Source organism: Liolophura sinensis, chromosome 6 (genome assembly GCF_032854445.1).
Source record: "Liolophura sinensis isolate JHLJ2023 chromosome 6, CUHK_Ljap_v2, whole genome shotgun sequence".
Lineage (NCBI taxonomy): Eukaryota > Metazoa > Mollusca > Polyplacophora > Chitonida > Chitonidae > Liolophura > Liolophura sinensis.
This window is the reverse complement of record NC_088300.1, coordinates 78771875-78785298: the sequence shown is the minus strand read 5'-3', so window position 1 is coordinate 78785298 and position 13424 is coordinate 78771875. Positions and strand designations below refer to the sequence as shown.

Genomic DNA, 13424 nt, shown 5'->3' with positions numbered 1-13424 from the left:
ACCCGCCATGACCTCTCATAATAGGAATGACTAAACCAGCCTCCTTGTCAGAAGAGTGTCCTGCATGGTAATAGACGGAAGCTTCACGTGTGACGGACATTCGAGTTTTAGTCAAAATTTTCCATGATTATGACCATAGTACGAGTTCTTAGCCTGTTGTGTGGTGTAAGTTGAACAAATGGCAGCCTACCGGACGTGCTGTCGATGAGTAATCTGAAGAGGGAATGGAGATAAGACGTATAGTTTGTTGCTGTCGGGAAGTGAAGAGAAAACGAAATCCGGTCATTGGCACATTGCCAAAGGAATTCTCACATTTGACACTCAACAATAGTCTTTCTCGCACAATATGTATAACGAGAATGGGCCTGGACTACTCGACTGACTGCACAGAAGAGCCAGCCTACCATTAGAACATCATGAATATGGTGTCAGTTAGAGGAAGGAAAAACTATGAAGTTCTTCAGAAGGAAATAGAAAGAGACAAACTGTTAGCGGAGGCCTCACAAAATGGGAACTGTTCTTTACTCAAACAGCTACTAGCAGAAGGTGCTTCACCTGATGCCGCCGAGTTCAACAGGAGTCTGTTTTACGCATCCAAAAATTACATCACTCCTCTGCAGTTTGCGGCAAGTGCAGGTCACACTGAGTGTGTGGACATGTTAATTAAGCATGGAGGTATGTTTAATTTGTCATGACTGGTACATTTCATTAAGCAGAAGGTGTCGCACACGTGCTCTCAGATTGTGTAGGCTAATCATATGCATCCTATACATCCTACCAGAAGGAAAGGTATGAAATTCACTATAGGACCATTTCCTCTGATTCTGTGGGACTTTGGTGATACCTTTACTTCTACATGGTAGGTTAGAGATTTATATATGGTATGTGGGTTGGCTTACTTGGTGTCACTGCATTCAAGCACCTGTGGTATCAGCTGTGGACAGAGGGTTGAATGGCTGCACCAAACACAGGTTGTGTCACCCACAGAAGGTTCACTGACTGGACCAAACACAAGTTGTGCCACCCACAGAGGGTTCACTGACTTGACCAAGCACGTCACCCACAGAGGCTTATAACTGACTGGGCCAAGTGGATATAAGCCGCGTTTAGACTACAGCCGGGCCGGGACCATTTTAGCAGGGTCGCGCTTGATCAGGAACCCCCCTTGACAAGTACCGTTTACATTACACACCTCGCTGGCGGGCCAAATCCATTATCACAAACAGGAACGACAACTCAGGTTGAGTTGGGCTATTTATTTGTGGCACTCTTCAGACATTGGAGGTACAAACACTTTATTCAGCTGCGAAAATGGCGCTGCCAGTAGTTGTAAGGCAAAGATACAGACGGCCTTTTCGAAACTCATATACATCCACCTGTATGAGGTTCTCGTTGTGACGAGCGCTCTCAAGTTGCGCTTGCACGTTTTCCTCGCCCCAAATAGCTAATAGCTGTTCTGTCTCCTCTTTTGTCCAAGTAGTTCCACGATTTGTTGACATATTTAAATTCTTATTGTTCGAAAAAAAGTGCGCCAATTGAAAAGCCGGAAGTGGAAGGTCAGAGGAAGTTGCCTTTAAGCATGCGCAGTTAAGTCCTCTGAGCGGGCCAGGCACGGTGACGCGTTTACACTGCACGTTTGGCTAGCCGAGCCGAGCTTCAGCTGGGTCGAGCCTACCTCTCGTTGAGGGGTTCGGCCCGGTCAAATCTGGCACGGTGCCGAGTACGCTTAACCCGTTTAGACTACCCAATTGTTTGCCGGGCCGTGCCCCATCAGGGCCAAGCCCGGTTGAAAAGCGGTAGTGTAAACGGGGCTTTAGTGTCACCCACAGAGGGTTGATTGGCTGGACCAAGGTGAAACACATGTGGTGTCAGGGGGTTCATTGACTGGACCAAGCACATTGGTGTCACTCACAGAGTATTGGGTGTTCCAACCTTGTGTGGTTGACTGCTTGGCAGTTTACTGTGGGGGATTTCCGTGGCTCAGTTGGTTAGCGTGCTAGCACAGTGTAATGACCCAGGAGTCTCCCACCAATGAGGTCGCTGTGAGTTCCAAGTCCAGGTCATGCTGGCTTCTTCTCCGGCCGTACATGGGAAGGTCTTCCTGTAACCTGCAGGTGGGTTTCCCCCGGGCTCTGCACGGTTTTCTCCCACTATAATGCTGGCCACTGTCATGTGAGTGAAATATTCTTGAGTACTGCGTGAAACACCAATCAGATAAATAAATAAATGTTTACTGTGTTTTGGCCTCCATGACCTGCCTGGTGTAGTTGAATGGTTTTGCTGTTTATTGTGGTTTGGGGGGCCTCCGTGGCACGTTTGGTTAGCGTGCTAGCGCAACGTAATGACCCAGCAGCCTCTCACCAATAGTTCAAGCCAACTCATGCTGGCTTTCTCTTCGGCTGTAAGTGGGAAGGTCTGGCAGCAACCTGCGGATGGTCATGGGTTTCCCCCGGGGCTCTGCTCGGTTTCCTCCCACCATAATGCTGGGTGCCATCGTATTAGTGAAATATTCTTAAGTACAGCGTAAAACACCAATCAAATAAATAAATAAATACTGTGGCTTGGCCTCTTGGTCTAGCCTGTTGTGGTTGACTAATCAACTGTTCACTGTGATTTGGCCTCCAGGTCCAGCCTAGTGTGGTTGAGTGGTTTTGCTGTTTACTGTGGCTTAGACTCTTGGTCTAGCCTGTTGTGGTTGACTAATCAACTGTTCACTGTGATTTGGCCTCCAGGTCCAGCCTAGTGTGGTTGAGTGGTTTTGCCGTTTACTGTGGCTTAGACTCTTGGTCTAGCCTGTTGTGGTTGACTAATCAACTGTTCACTGTGATTTGGCCTCCAGGTCCAGCCTAGTGTGGTTGAGTGGTTTTGCCGTTTACTGTGGCTTAGATTCTTGGTCTAGCCTGTTGTGGTTGACTAATCAACTGTTCACTGTGATTTGGCCTCCAGGTCCAGCCTAGTGTGGTTGAGTGGTTTTGCCATTTACTGTGGCTTAGACTCTTGGTCTAGCCTGTTGTGGTTGACTAATCAACTGTTCACTGTGATTTGGCATCCAGGTCGAGGTCCAGCCTTGTCTGATTGACAGGTCAATTGTCATGCCTGGTGTGGTTGGTTCATTGGTTGGTAGTTTTCTGTGGCTTGGTGTGGTTGACAGGTCAGTTGTTTACTGCCTTGTGGCCTCCTAGTCTAGCCTTGTGTTTTTAACATCACAAATAGTTGACATTGGCTAGGTCTGCCACGGTGAGGCACCTTCATATACATAACAAAAAATTTTGAAACTGAAATTGACTGAAAAAACCAAACAAATGTAAAAATCTAGAAAACTGTACATGTTTCCAGTCGTCTGTCATGTGACTTTACCCACCTAATCATGTGTCCAGTCCTCTGTCATGTGACTTTACCCACCTAATCATGTGTCCAGTTCTCTGTCATGTGACTTTACCCACCTAATCATGTGTCCAGTTCTCTGTCATGTGACTTTACCCACCTAATCATGTGTCCAGTTCTCTGTCATGTGACTTTGCCCACCTAATCATGTGTCCAGTTCTCTGTCATGTGACTTTACCCACCTAATCATGTGTCCAGTTCTCTGTCATGTGACTTTACCCACCTAATCATGTGTCCAGTTCTCTGTCATGTGACTTTACCCACCTAATCATGTGTCCAGTCCTCTGTCATATGACTTTACCCACCTAATCATGTGTCCAGTTCTCTGTCATGTGACTTTACCCACCTAATCATGTGTCAAGTCCTCTGTCATGTGACTTTACCCACCTAATCATGTGTCCAGTTCTCTGTCATGTGACTTTACCCACCTAGTCACTGACTGTGTAGAGGTAAAGGGAATCTGTGTTATATATGTCCTCAGAAAATGATTGACCCAATCTCTGTTTCAGTAATAAAGCTGTTTGGGTCCACTGGTTAAAGGGTGAGTGCATATTTGCTTAGGCATTATTAATTATAAACCCTGAACTGCACATGTAGCTGTAGAATTTCTTGTTTCATTTTCTCAGCTGATATAAACGCACGTGACAGATTTGATGTGACAGCAGTGCACATGGCTGCAGAACATGGCCGTTTGAAGTGTTTACAGATGCTACTTGACAGTGGTGCTGAGGTCCATGTTCCCACCAAATACTCTAAACATGGCTCCTACACAGGTAAAGCCAGCATGTAGTACTATATACATGTAGGCCACTGAGATTTATTGTAGTATGTTATCATTAATGACTTCACAACATCAAACCTAATTGGCTGGCTTCTGGAAATTTTAAGTTGTCATGGGTCAAACTCTATCTCTTGTTTCCTGCCAGTCTTGTGACAAGCTGAGGGGGGTTACCCAGTTACAGTGGGGAGGAGCAATTGCCCATCAGTCACATTAGCTATTGATAACATTACCCGTGATTTTCTTCTTATATGATAATTGTAAGAGGTCTTGGCAGTGAATTTTTGAAGACAAAATATTTGTACATCTGAGCAGTAAGGCGTATGGAAATATGCTCTTCACGTTAACAGGTCTGTTGATTCAGAATTTGTAAACTTTGAACACTTTAATGTTTTAGTGAGGTAAGTAAAATTTTCTCAGTGTTGAACTGGTATTGGAAGAATGGCTCGGTCCTGGGAATGCTTTTTTTTTTTTCTAGCTGTGCCACATGTAGGGGGGACAACTCCTCTTCACCTGGCTGCCCTGCATAACCATACAAAGTGCGTGATGGAACTTATCTGGAATGGCGCTGACTACAACACGGTTGATGAACTAGGAAGGACGAGTCTCTACATTGCTGCACAGAATGGTTATGAGGAAACAATCCACGCACACCTCAACAATGCTATAGGACGGGATATACTTTCCATACCTGTCAAAGATACACGTAAGCCCAGGTTATCTAATTAGAGTATAGTCTGAGTCATTGTCTGTCAGAGTGCACAAGTGTGGTTCACGTAATAGCATGATGGTATGAATCTACATAAACTGTGACATTGCCTTATGAAAGTAAACAGACTGTGGTACAGTCATTGTCGTGATGGTGAACGGAATACAGTCATTGCTGTGATGGTGTACGGTGTACAGTCATTGTAGTGATGGTGTATGGTGTAGTCATTGCTATGATGGTGTACACTCATTGCCGTGATGGTGTATGGTGTACAGTCGATGTCGTGATGGTGTACGGTGTACAGTCATTGAGGTGATGGTGTACGCTGTACAGTGAATGCCATGATGGTGGACAGTCATTGTAGCGAATGTGTACGGTGTACAGTCTTTGCCCTGATGGTGTACGGTGTACAGTCATTGCCATGATGGTGCACAGTCATTGCCATGATGGTGTACTGGGTATAGTCATTGCTGTGATGGTGTACAGTCATTACTGTGATGGTGTACAGTCATTGCTGTGATAGCGCAGCGCAACGCACTGACCTAGGAACCTCTCATCAATGCAGTCACTGTGAGTTCAAGTGTGGCTCATGCTGGCTCCTCTCATGGGTTTCCTCCCAGCATAATGCTGGCTGCTGTCATGTAGCATTTTTGCGAAAACACCAATGAAATAGAGCTTGGGGAAAACCCTCAACTATCGGCAGGTTAAAAGGAGGCAATGCCAAAAGAAATTCATAACTTTTGACTCGGTTCAACTTCATACAAAAATGAGTAGCATTTGAATCCCACCTAAACCTCCCAGGCCTATATTTTCTGAAAAATGTCAATTAAAAGAATTATAAGGCGAAGTCTGTCGCTGGTCTAAACTGTGCACCCGATGGGATAACATGCAAATGAGGTAGTGCAAAGATTCCCACAATGCAATGTTCGTTTGTGTATCGCACATGTAAACAATGCGATACATTGAAAGTGAATTCCAAGTCTAATAAACCATATACAATCTTCCTCTCTGTCGATAATGTTTTATAAAGTATTTGGAATTCCATGATTTCTGTGGCAGAACTGAAGTTAAATGGTAGACCACATAATTGCAACGTAATACTGTGTGGCCCTCTAGATCGTTTAAGATCTCTAGTCGGGATTGCGTCCGAGTACGGGTGTGACCGTGCATGGGTCGACCGTCAGCGCATCCTCTGGCCACAATGGATGTAGGGTTGAGGGTTAGGATCCAGCTGTACTGTACATGATCGGTGTATTGTATGCTGACCATGGGTCAACTGTCAGCATATCCTCTGGCCACAATGGCTGTAGGGTTGATAGTTAGGATCCAGCTGTACTGTACATGATCGGTGTATTGTATGCTGACCATGGGTCAACCGTCAGCATATCCTCTGGCCACAATGGCTGTAGGATTGATGGTTAGGATCCAGCTGTACTGTACATGATCGGTGTATTGTATGCTGACCATGGGTCAACCGTCAGCATATCCTCTGGCCACAATGGCTGTAGGATTGATGGTTAGGATCCACCTGTACTGTACATGATCGGTGTATTGTATGCTGACCATGGGTCGACCGTTAGCATATCCTCTGGCCACAATGGATGTAGGGTTGATGGTTAGGATCCAGCTGTACTGTACATGATCCGCGTATCGTGTGCTGACCATGGGTCAACCGTCAGCATATCCTCTGGCCACAATGGATGTAGGATTGGTGGTTAGGATCCAGCTGTACTGTACATGATCCGCGTATCGTGTGCTGACCATGGGTCAACTGTCAGCATATCCTCTGGCCACAATGGATGTAGGGTTGATAGTTAGGATCCAGCTGTACTGTACATGATCGGCGTATCGTATGCTGACCATGGGTCGACCATTAGCATATCCTCTGGCCACAATGGCTGTAGGGTTGATGGTTAGGATCCAGCTGTACTGTACATGATCCGCGTATCGTGTGCTGACCATGGGTCAACCGTCAGCATATCCTCTGGCCACAGTGGATGTAGGGTTGATAGTTAGGATCCAGCTGTACTGTACATGATCGGTGTATCGTATGCTGACCATGGGTCGACCGTTAGCATATCCTCTGGCCACAATGGCTGTAGGATTGATGGTTAGGATCCAGCTGTACTGTACATGATCGGCGTATTGTATGCTGACCATGGGTCAACCGTCAGCATATCCTCTGGCCACAATGGATGTAAAAATGACAGGTGTGTTTACTGACCTATATGGAGGCCCTCTTGGTTAGCATGTTAGCACGAAACAATGACTCGCCTCTCCCCAGTGTGGGCGCTGTAAGTTCAAATTCAGCTCCTCTCTGGTCACATGTAGGAAGATCTGCCAGCAGACTATGGATGGTTGTGGTTTTTCCTGGACTCTATCCGTTTTATCACAATCAAACTGATGATGGAAGTCATATAAGTGAAATATTCTTGAGTATGCCATGAAACACCAAAAAAATGTATGAATAAATACTCACTGAACATCTCCTGTCGTCTGAACATCTCCTGTCGTCTGAACATCTCCTGTCATCTACACTATAAGACAAGTTAACCAGTCAAAAAAGTCAGTCTTCAGCCATGTTTCTAAATATAGCCACAGGAGTGAGCTCATGGTTGTGGAGAAACCCCTGAGAAAATGTCCACTCAAAGTCAGATACATGTCAGTAGACAGCTGGAAGTCGTGACTTGATCTAGATGATGTTTGAAATAGCACAGTTTTTTTTCTCTGTCAGCAGTATGTCAGTTTAAGTACAGTGTTAAACAGAAATCTGATACAGGTAGATAAATAAATAAATACTGCATGATTTAGTATCTAACCATGTAAACTGTTGATGTTACACCTGTATTTCATTGATTCTCATTTGTATTTTCTGCTTGTATACTTGTTAAGGTGAAACTCCTCTTCACGAGTGTGTCAAACATAACCTGCTGTCCTGTATTGTATCGCTGCTCCAACATGGCTCTGATGTCAACTATAGGAACGCTGCTGGCCACAGCCCACTTCACCTAGCAGTCAGACAGTCAGACAAATTCTCAATGGATGTCCTCAGAGAGCTTCTTACCAAGGGCTACAACACCAATGTCAACCTTCCCGATTCAAACGGTAAAATGGAAAATGGATTCAAAATTCATGTAATGACTTAGAGGCGTTGTTACCTGTATGATAGCGGGTAATAAAGCAGAGAGACTATGGCTGGCTCAGGGCTGACTCCCAATGACCCAAACCATAGAAATCCTGCTGAACCTTGCTATATGGACCACAACTTCAAAGTTGTCCGGTAATTGCATGCTTATCGAACATATTATTGCAAAAGACTAGAAGAGTGATTTGCACACCTAAATTCATTCTCCAAGGAATTTGGCTTTTGGCATCCTAGCACACCTAGATTTTGTTTAGGAGTGCACAAGGGGTGGGAGTGTGATAGCATACCTGGAATTTAAGGTCCTAAAATAAACAATAAGCTTTCAAGGTTGGTCAAGGTGCTCACCTTGTTATTACTGTTTTGTAGTTTAAAGGGGAAGAAAATGTAAACATCAAACAAATACCATTGAAAAGTGTATGCATTTCCTCACAGATGCATGCCATAAAAAATAATTCTAACGTACCTCAAGTTGATAAATTATAAATAAAGTCATGGCCAAAATCTGCTGTGGGTGACTCCATTTTGCCTAAAAACTAGTCCTGAGGTCTTCTGTGTTAGGAGGAGAATTGCTGTCGGAAACCGCTGAAGTGCAGTATATTTCCGGTAGAACTGTTCTTCCTAGAAGGTAGCGAACAGTACAGTTCGTTTGCTGCTTGACAATCGAGAAACTGGAATGTTGGACGTAGGTTGCGAGTTTACACTAATAAGCCGGCAGTTTTAACGACTCTTATTGGCTGAGAGGCAACACACCCCCAGCATAAATTACAGGGTGTTCAAGATGGAGGACGCAATGGACTCAGCGATTTATGCCAGCTTTGCCGTTTTCAGGGTTTACGTGTATGGCAAGGAAAAATCGCAAATTATGCAGCAGGCACCACCAGATAGAAAAAAATGTGCTCTTTTCAGCCTATAGTGTCATTTTTAAAGTTTCCTCTCCTTTAATACCAGTCCTTGATGTTCCCCTGTTCCCACTGTTTTGTTGTTTTTGTGTGGCAGTAAGTCCTTATCAAACTTCGTAAGGTTGTCAAGGTCATCTTATGTAAAGTTGAATAGAAATCATGCTGTCCATCAATATCAGATTCATAGCCAGCAGGGGGCCTTCGTGACAGAGGGGGTTAGCACGCTAGCTTAGGGGCCTCCCACCAGTAAGGTCGCTGTGAGTTCAAACCCATGTCATTCTGGCTTCCTCTCCAGCCTTATGCAAGAGGGCCTGTCAACAACTTGTTGATGGTTGTGTGTTTCCCCTGGACTCTCCCCTGTTTCCTCCCCCCATAATGCTGGCCATCATTGTATACCAATCAAATAAATAAATAAATAATAGCCAACATGGAATTATTAGCTTGCAAGAGTTTGACGTAATAATTGGTAACAGGTTTGTGGATTTTTGGTATGTGAAGATGAAGCCTATAGGGAAATCCATCAGATGGCTTCTAATTGCAGGTATGACGCCTCTGCACTATGTGAGTTTCAATGAGAAGCGCCGGCCCATTGCAGCAGTATTCTTGATCATGTACGGAGCCAGAGTGACCATTACCAACAAGCAGGGCTTCTCCCTCCTAGAGCAGGAACTGAAGAGTATCACCCCAGATAAGGACATCATCGGGGCCATTGCTAAGTCCATGGTCCACCTACCCAGTTTGGAGTCACTCCGCATTGTCACCTCGCATCATAGCATTGACCCCTCTCAGTCTGACATCCTCTCCAGTAAGTTTGAGTGGTACAGGTCCTTGACCAAAGACCCCCGCACCCTTCAGCATTACTGTCGTTGTGTCATTCGACAGGCCATGGGGGCACAGAGACTAAGGCAGGTCAGTGCTCTCCCCTTACCAACACCACTAAAGGACTACTTATTGCTGAGATACGATCAGATCAAATGATCACGTCGGCAGTGATTTGTGTGAATTTGTGAACTAGTCAGGAAAAATCATGACGTTTTAATTGTGATGATTACATAAACTGAGATATTGATTGCCAGAGTCTGCTATTAACTAGACAGCTGAGAGGCAAATCATGCTTCCCCCTGGGACCAGATAACAATGTGTAAGCAGGGTATATTTCCTAACTACTTGCCACTCCATTCCAAGATATATATTTATGAACAGAAACAGAGAAGTGTGGAATTACATAATGCCCCATGGTACTAATCACCTTATCTTTATAAAAGTCACTGCTCACATCAAAATCATGCCTTCAAATCAGACCATTGAAACCTTCACATGCTCTCCCTCATGGGCTTGGGTCTGGAGAAGAGGTGTGTACTCTTTATACTGTCTCACTGATGTGCTACAAAAGGGTGGGCAGAGGAGAAGGGCATAGCTAGGTTCTCATTTGAGCTGTGAATGGGTTTGTTGTATAGGTCAGTTATGTCAGATTAGAAGAGAAAAGCAACCTATCCACCGTACAAGTATGGGGCTGCTCAGTATGTTCCTTGTACAGTCTTGTTGACATAAAAACCCAGATGGGATTTGACATAAGAACGTGACATAAGTGGAGATGTCGATTGACCAATCATATCATGTTTCACATCACTGCCTTGACCAGTCACATCATGTTTCTCATCACTGCCGTGGTCTGGATTGTCCATTCCAACAAGCAGCATGTATACAGCCCTGAGCATACTCCAGTGTCATGCGACACATTTGTGTGGGGCAAAAGTTTTACACTTGTAAATTACCAGGAGATCTTCAATACATCCATATAAACTAGAAAAAAAAAGACACACTGGTATTGTTTTATAATGCAGAATGATTTTTGGTGCATAAAATGTATAAATTTAAACAAAACTGCTATTTATAAATGTATCATGAATAAAGTATTTGTGGCGAACAAATTGATCAATGTATATACTATGTCACTGAATTGCGGCTTACAGTTAACAGAGTGCGCACAGTCCTTGAAACTCCTTCAAAGTGCTTAAAAAATACAATTTCATTTTCAAGTACTTGAAAGTCCTTAAAAAAGACCAATACTCCTGGAAACTCCTTGAAAATCTTAGTTTGTCCCGAACTTAAATATTGTCTGCTGACTGCTGAGTCTGTATATCAGGAGCTCGCTGATAATTCTCCCATAAACCAGACATCCTTAGATATGGTTAGCTTACAAGTTCCCAGAGAACTGTTCACAGATCAGACGTACCAAAGAGATACCGGCAGGTTAGAAACAAAATTCTCTGTCACCATAGCGTTCATGGCAAGATTCTCAAAGCTGTGACAACTTGAAGAATTTGGAAAAAAGGTGATGAGTTATAAAGTTAATGTAGATATTTGAACACAAAAAAACTTACACTGTGGATGACTGCAGGAGTGATTTAGGCTTAAGTCAACAGTTCAGACAAGAGTTCCAATGTGAAATTTAAAAATGTAACTAAACGTATCCTGTAAAGTACCCATACTGAAGAAGCATCTTGTAAAGTACCCATACTGAGGAGCATCCTGTAAGGTACCATTAGTGAAGAAGCATTCTGTAAAGTACTCATCCTGTAAGGTACAATTACTGAAGAAGGATCCTGTAAGGTACCATTACTGAAGAAGGATCCTGTAAGGTACCATTACTGAAGAAGCATCCTGTAAGGTACTGGTAATGAAGAATAGAATAGATGTCCTGATACGAAGCTGGCTTACATGATATGACGTGAAATGACAGGATATGGATACCAAGCTCTGGCTGCCTGCATACATTATAGCAGTCTCCATTTATGATTGGTAGTATGAGCATATCTTCATAATTATAGGTTTATGTGTGGTATTATTAAGGAATTACAACTTCGGTAGATTGGCACAAAAACATATTTCTGAGGTATTTTTGAAAACACATACATATATTGCCACTTGGTGCTTTTATATGTAAACCCAGTGAATGTGCTGGCTCAATAGTACATGTATCTATATTGCATCTGTATGTAACTGTCCCATTTTGCTATGATGTATAAAGTTCCATAATATTTGCAGTAAACACATTGTACCAGATTTCTCAATTTGATATTTTACTGCAATAGGATAGTGTTCTGACCTGCTATAGCTAGAGGGCGATTCATACAACCCCAGTAACTCCCAGTTATCCTGCACAAAGGTGAATTTGTGGTCTGGGCCAGAGACAGACAGACATACCAAGGTCCATTGGGCATATGACTCCGGGACTGATATTAGTGGGGCGTTTTTCGCAGCTGACTATCATTCATTTGTGCAAAGTCGCCATTCAGCATATAGAGATGACTGAGCTATACTATCTGATATAGTTTCTTTGGATTATCAAAACATTTTTTATCAAAAACATCAAGACCTTTATCTTTTGATGATATTGGTTGAGGTGTTTTTTTATTTTGTTTTTTTTTAAGTGGATTGTCATTTTCACTTAAAAAACCACACCTGGTTCAAACATGTTCTTACGATGACATGGCTGAAAGAAGTCAATCAGTCATGCAGCTATATTTTTGTCAGATTTTGGTATTGCACAGGTATTCTGTTGACAAGGTTCAGTCCTGATCCAGGTACATGTATTACTAAACACTTTACCAACTGCAATTTGTGGCCGTATTAGTTGATCACACCATAAAGGGCCTACAGGGAAGCTGAAGTAATGTTTTACTTTGTGCCCCAGATCACGAAGCGATCTTAGACGTCAAGACGTGACGTGAAGTCAAAATTTTAAATCACTTTAAAATTATTTCTTACATAACAAGGTCAGAATATTGCTCGACAACGTGAATTATGGGTAAATTATTGTAAAACAAATCATATCTAAAGTAAGGGGAAGGAATGTACCAAGATTAAAGATTGAAATTCTGGATACACCACAGGCACCAGTAATTAGGCGACTGACGAATCTTGATACGCCACAGGTGAGTAGGCAGGCGGATATGTCTGATGTGGAGTGTACACAAGAGAGTGTAATGTGTAGCTGATAAATATTGTTATAAGCAACATGAATCCATTTAACCAGTGATAACCACATAAAAACGAAATGGGCAAGTCACAGTGCTTGAATTACCTCCCCTGTGATCCGATCATTTACGGCATCTGCAAGATTTGATCAATTCTTTTACAAAATTATTGGATAAACATCTTAACCTGAATTCATATTAGATTTTTGGCATGTATATTTTCAACTTTCCCACCAAATTTCAGCTAAAAATATCAAAACTTTATGCTTTACTACCACCTGCTTAGGTTTCGAAATTCTTCTGAAATATCAAGTTGTGTATAATAATGATTGCCTGTTAGACTGTAAATTACCATATTTTGTGTGTATTGTATATCCTTGTGGAGTGGTATCTGCCTGCAATACAGACTGTTCTGTGAGTCGACAGCAAGCATCATGACCAGAGCGTACTGCCACAGCCATGATCGGCAAATGGGCTTCCCGATGCCCATGTCGCATCAATTACCCCCAAACAAGATACCAGTGACGGA

The 13424-nt window shown here is 43.2% G+C and overlaps 1 protein-coding gene across 1 annotated transcript; it reads left to right on the top strand.

Annotated features, from left to right (window-relative positions):
* The first annotated feature begins 76 nt into the window (after positions 1-76).
* Positions 77-13398, top strand: LOC135466401 (serine/threonine-protein phosphatase 6 regulatory ankyrin repeat subunit B-like). Its single transcript, XM_064743849.1, has 5 exons — positions 77-675; positions 4011-4157; positions 4641-4868; positions 7764-7976; positions 9457-13398. The coding sequence occupies exons 1-5, from the start codon at positions 417-419 to the stop codon at positions 9891-9893; spliced, it is 1284 nt and encodes a 427-aa protein (XP_064599919.1). The 5' UTR covers positions 77-416; the 3' UTR covers positions 9894-13398.
* Positions 13399-13424: the final 26 nt, after the last annotated feature.

Excerpts from the sequence above, each read along its gene's own strand:
- LOC135466401 (XM_064743849.1), top strand. The coding sequence starts at position 417 with ATGAATATGGTGTCAGTTAGAGGAAGGAAAAACTATGAAGTTCTTCAG. Across the intron at positions 676-4,010 it reads CATGTTAATTAAGCATGGAG|CTGATATAAACGCACGTGAC; the intron begins GTATGTTTAATT and ends TCATTTTCTCAG. Across the intron at positions 7,977-9,456 it reads CAACCTTCCCGATTCAAACG|GTATGACGCCTCTGCACTAT; the intron begins GTAAAATGGAAA and ends TTCTAATTGCAG.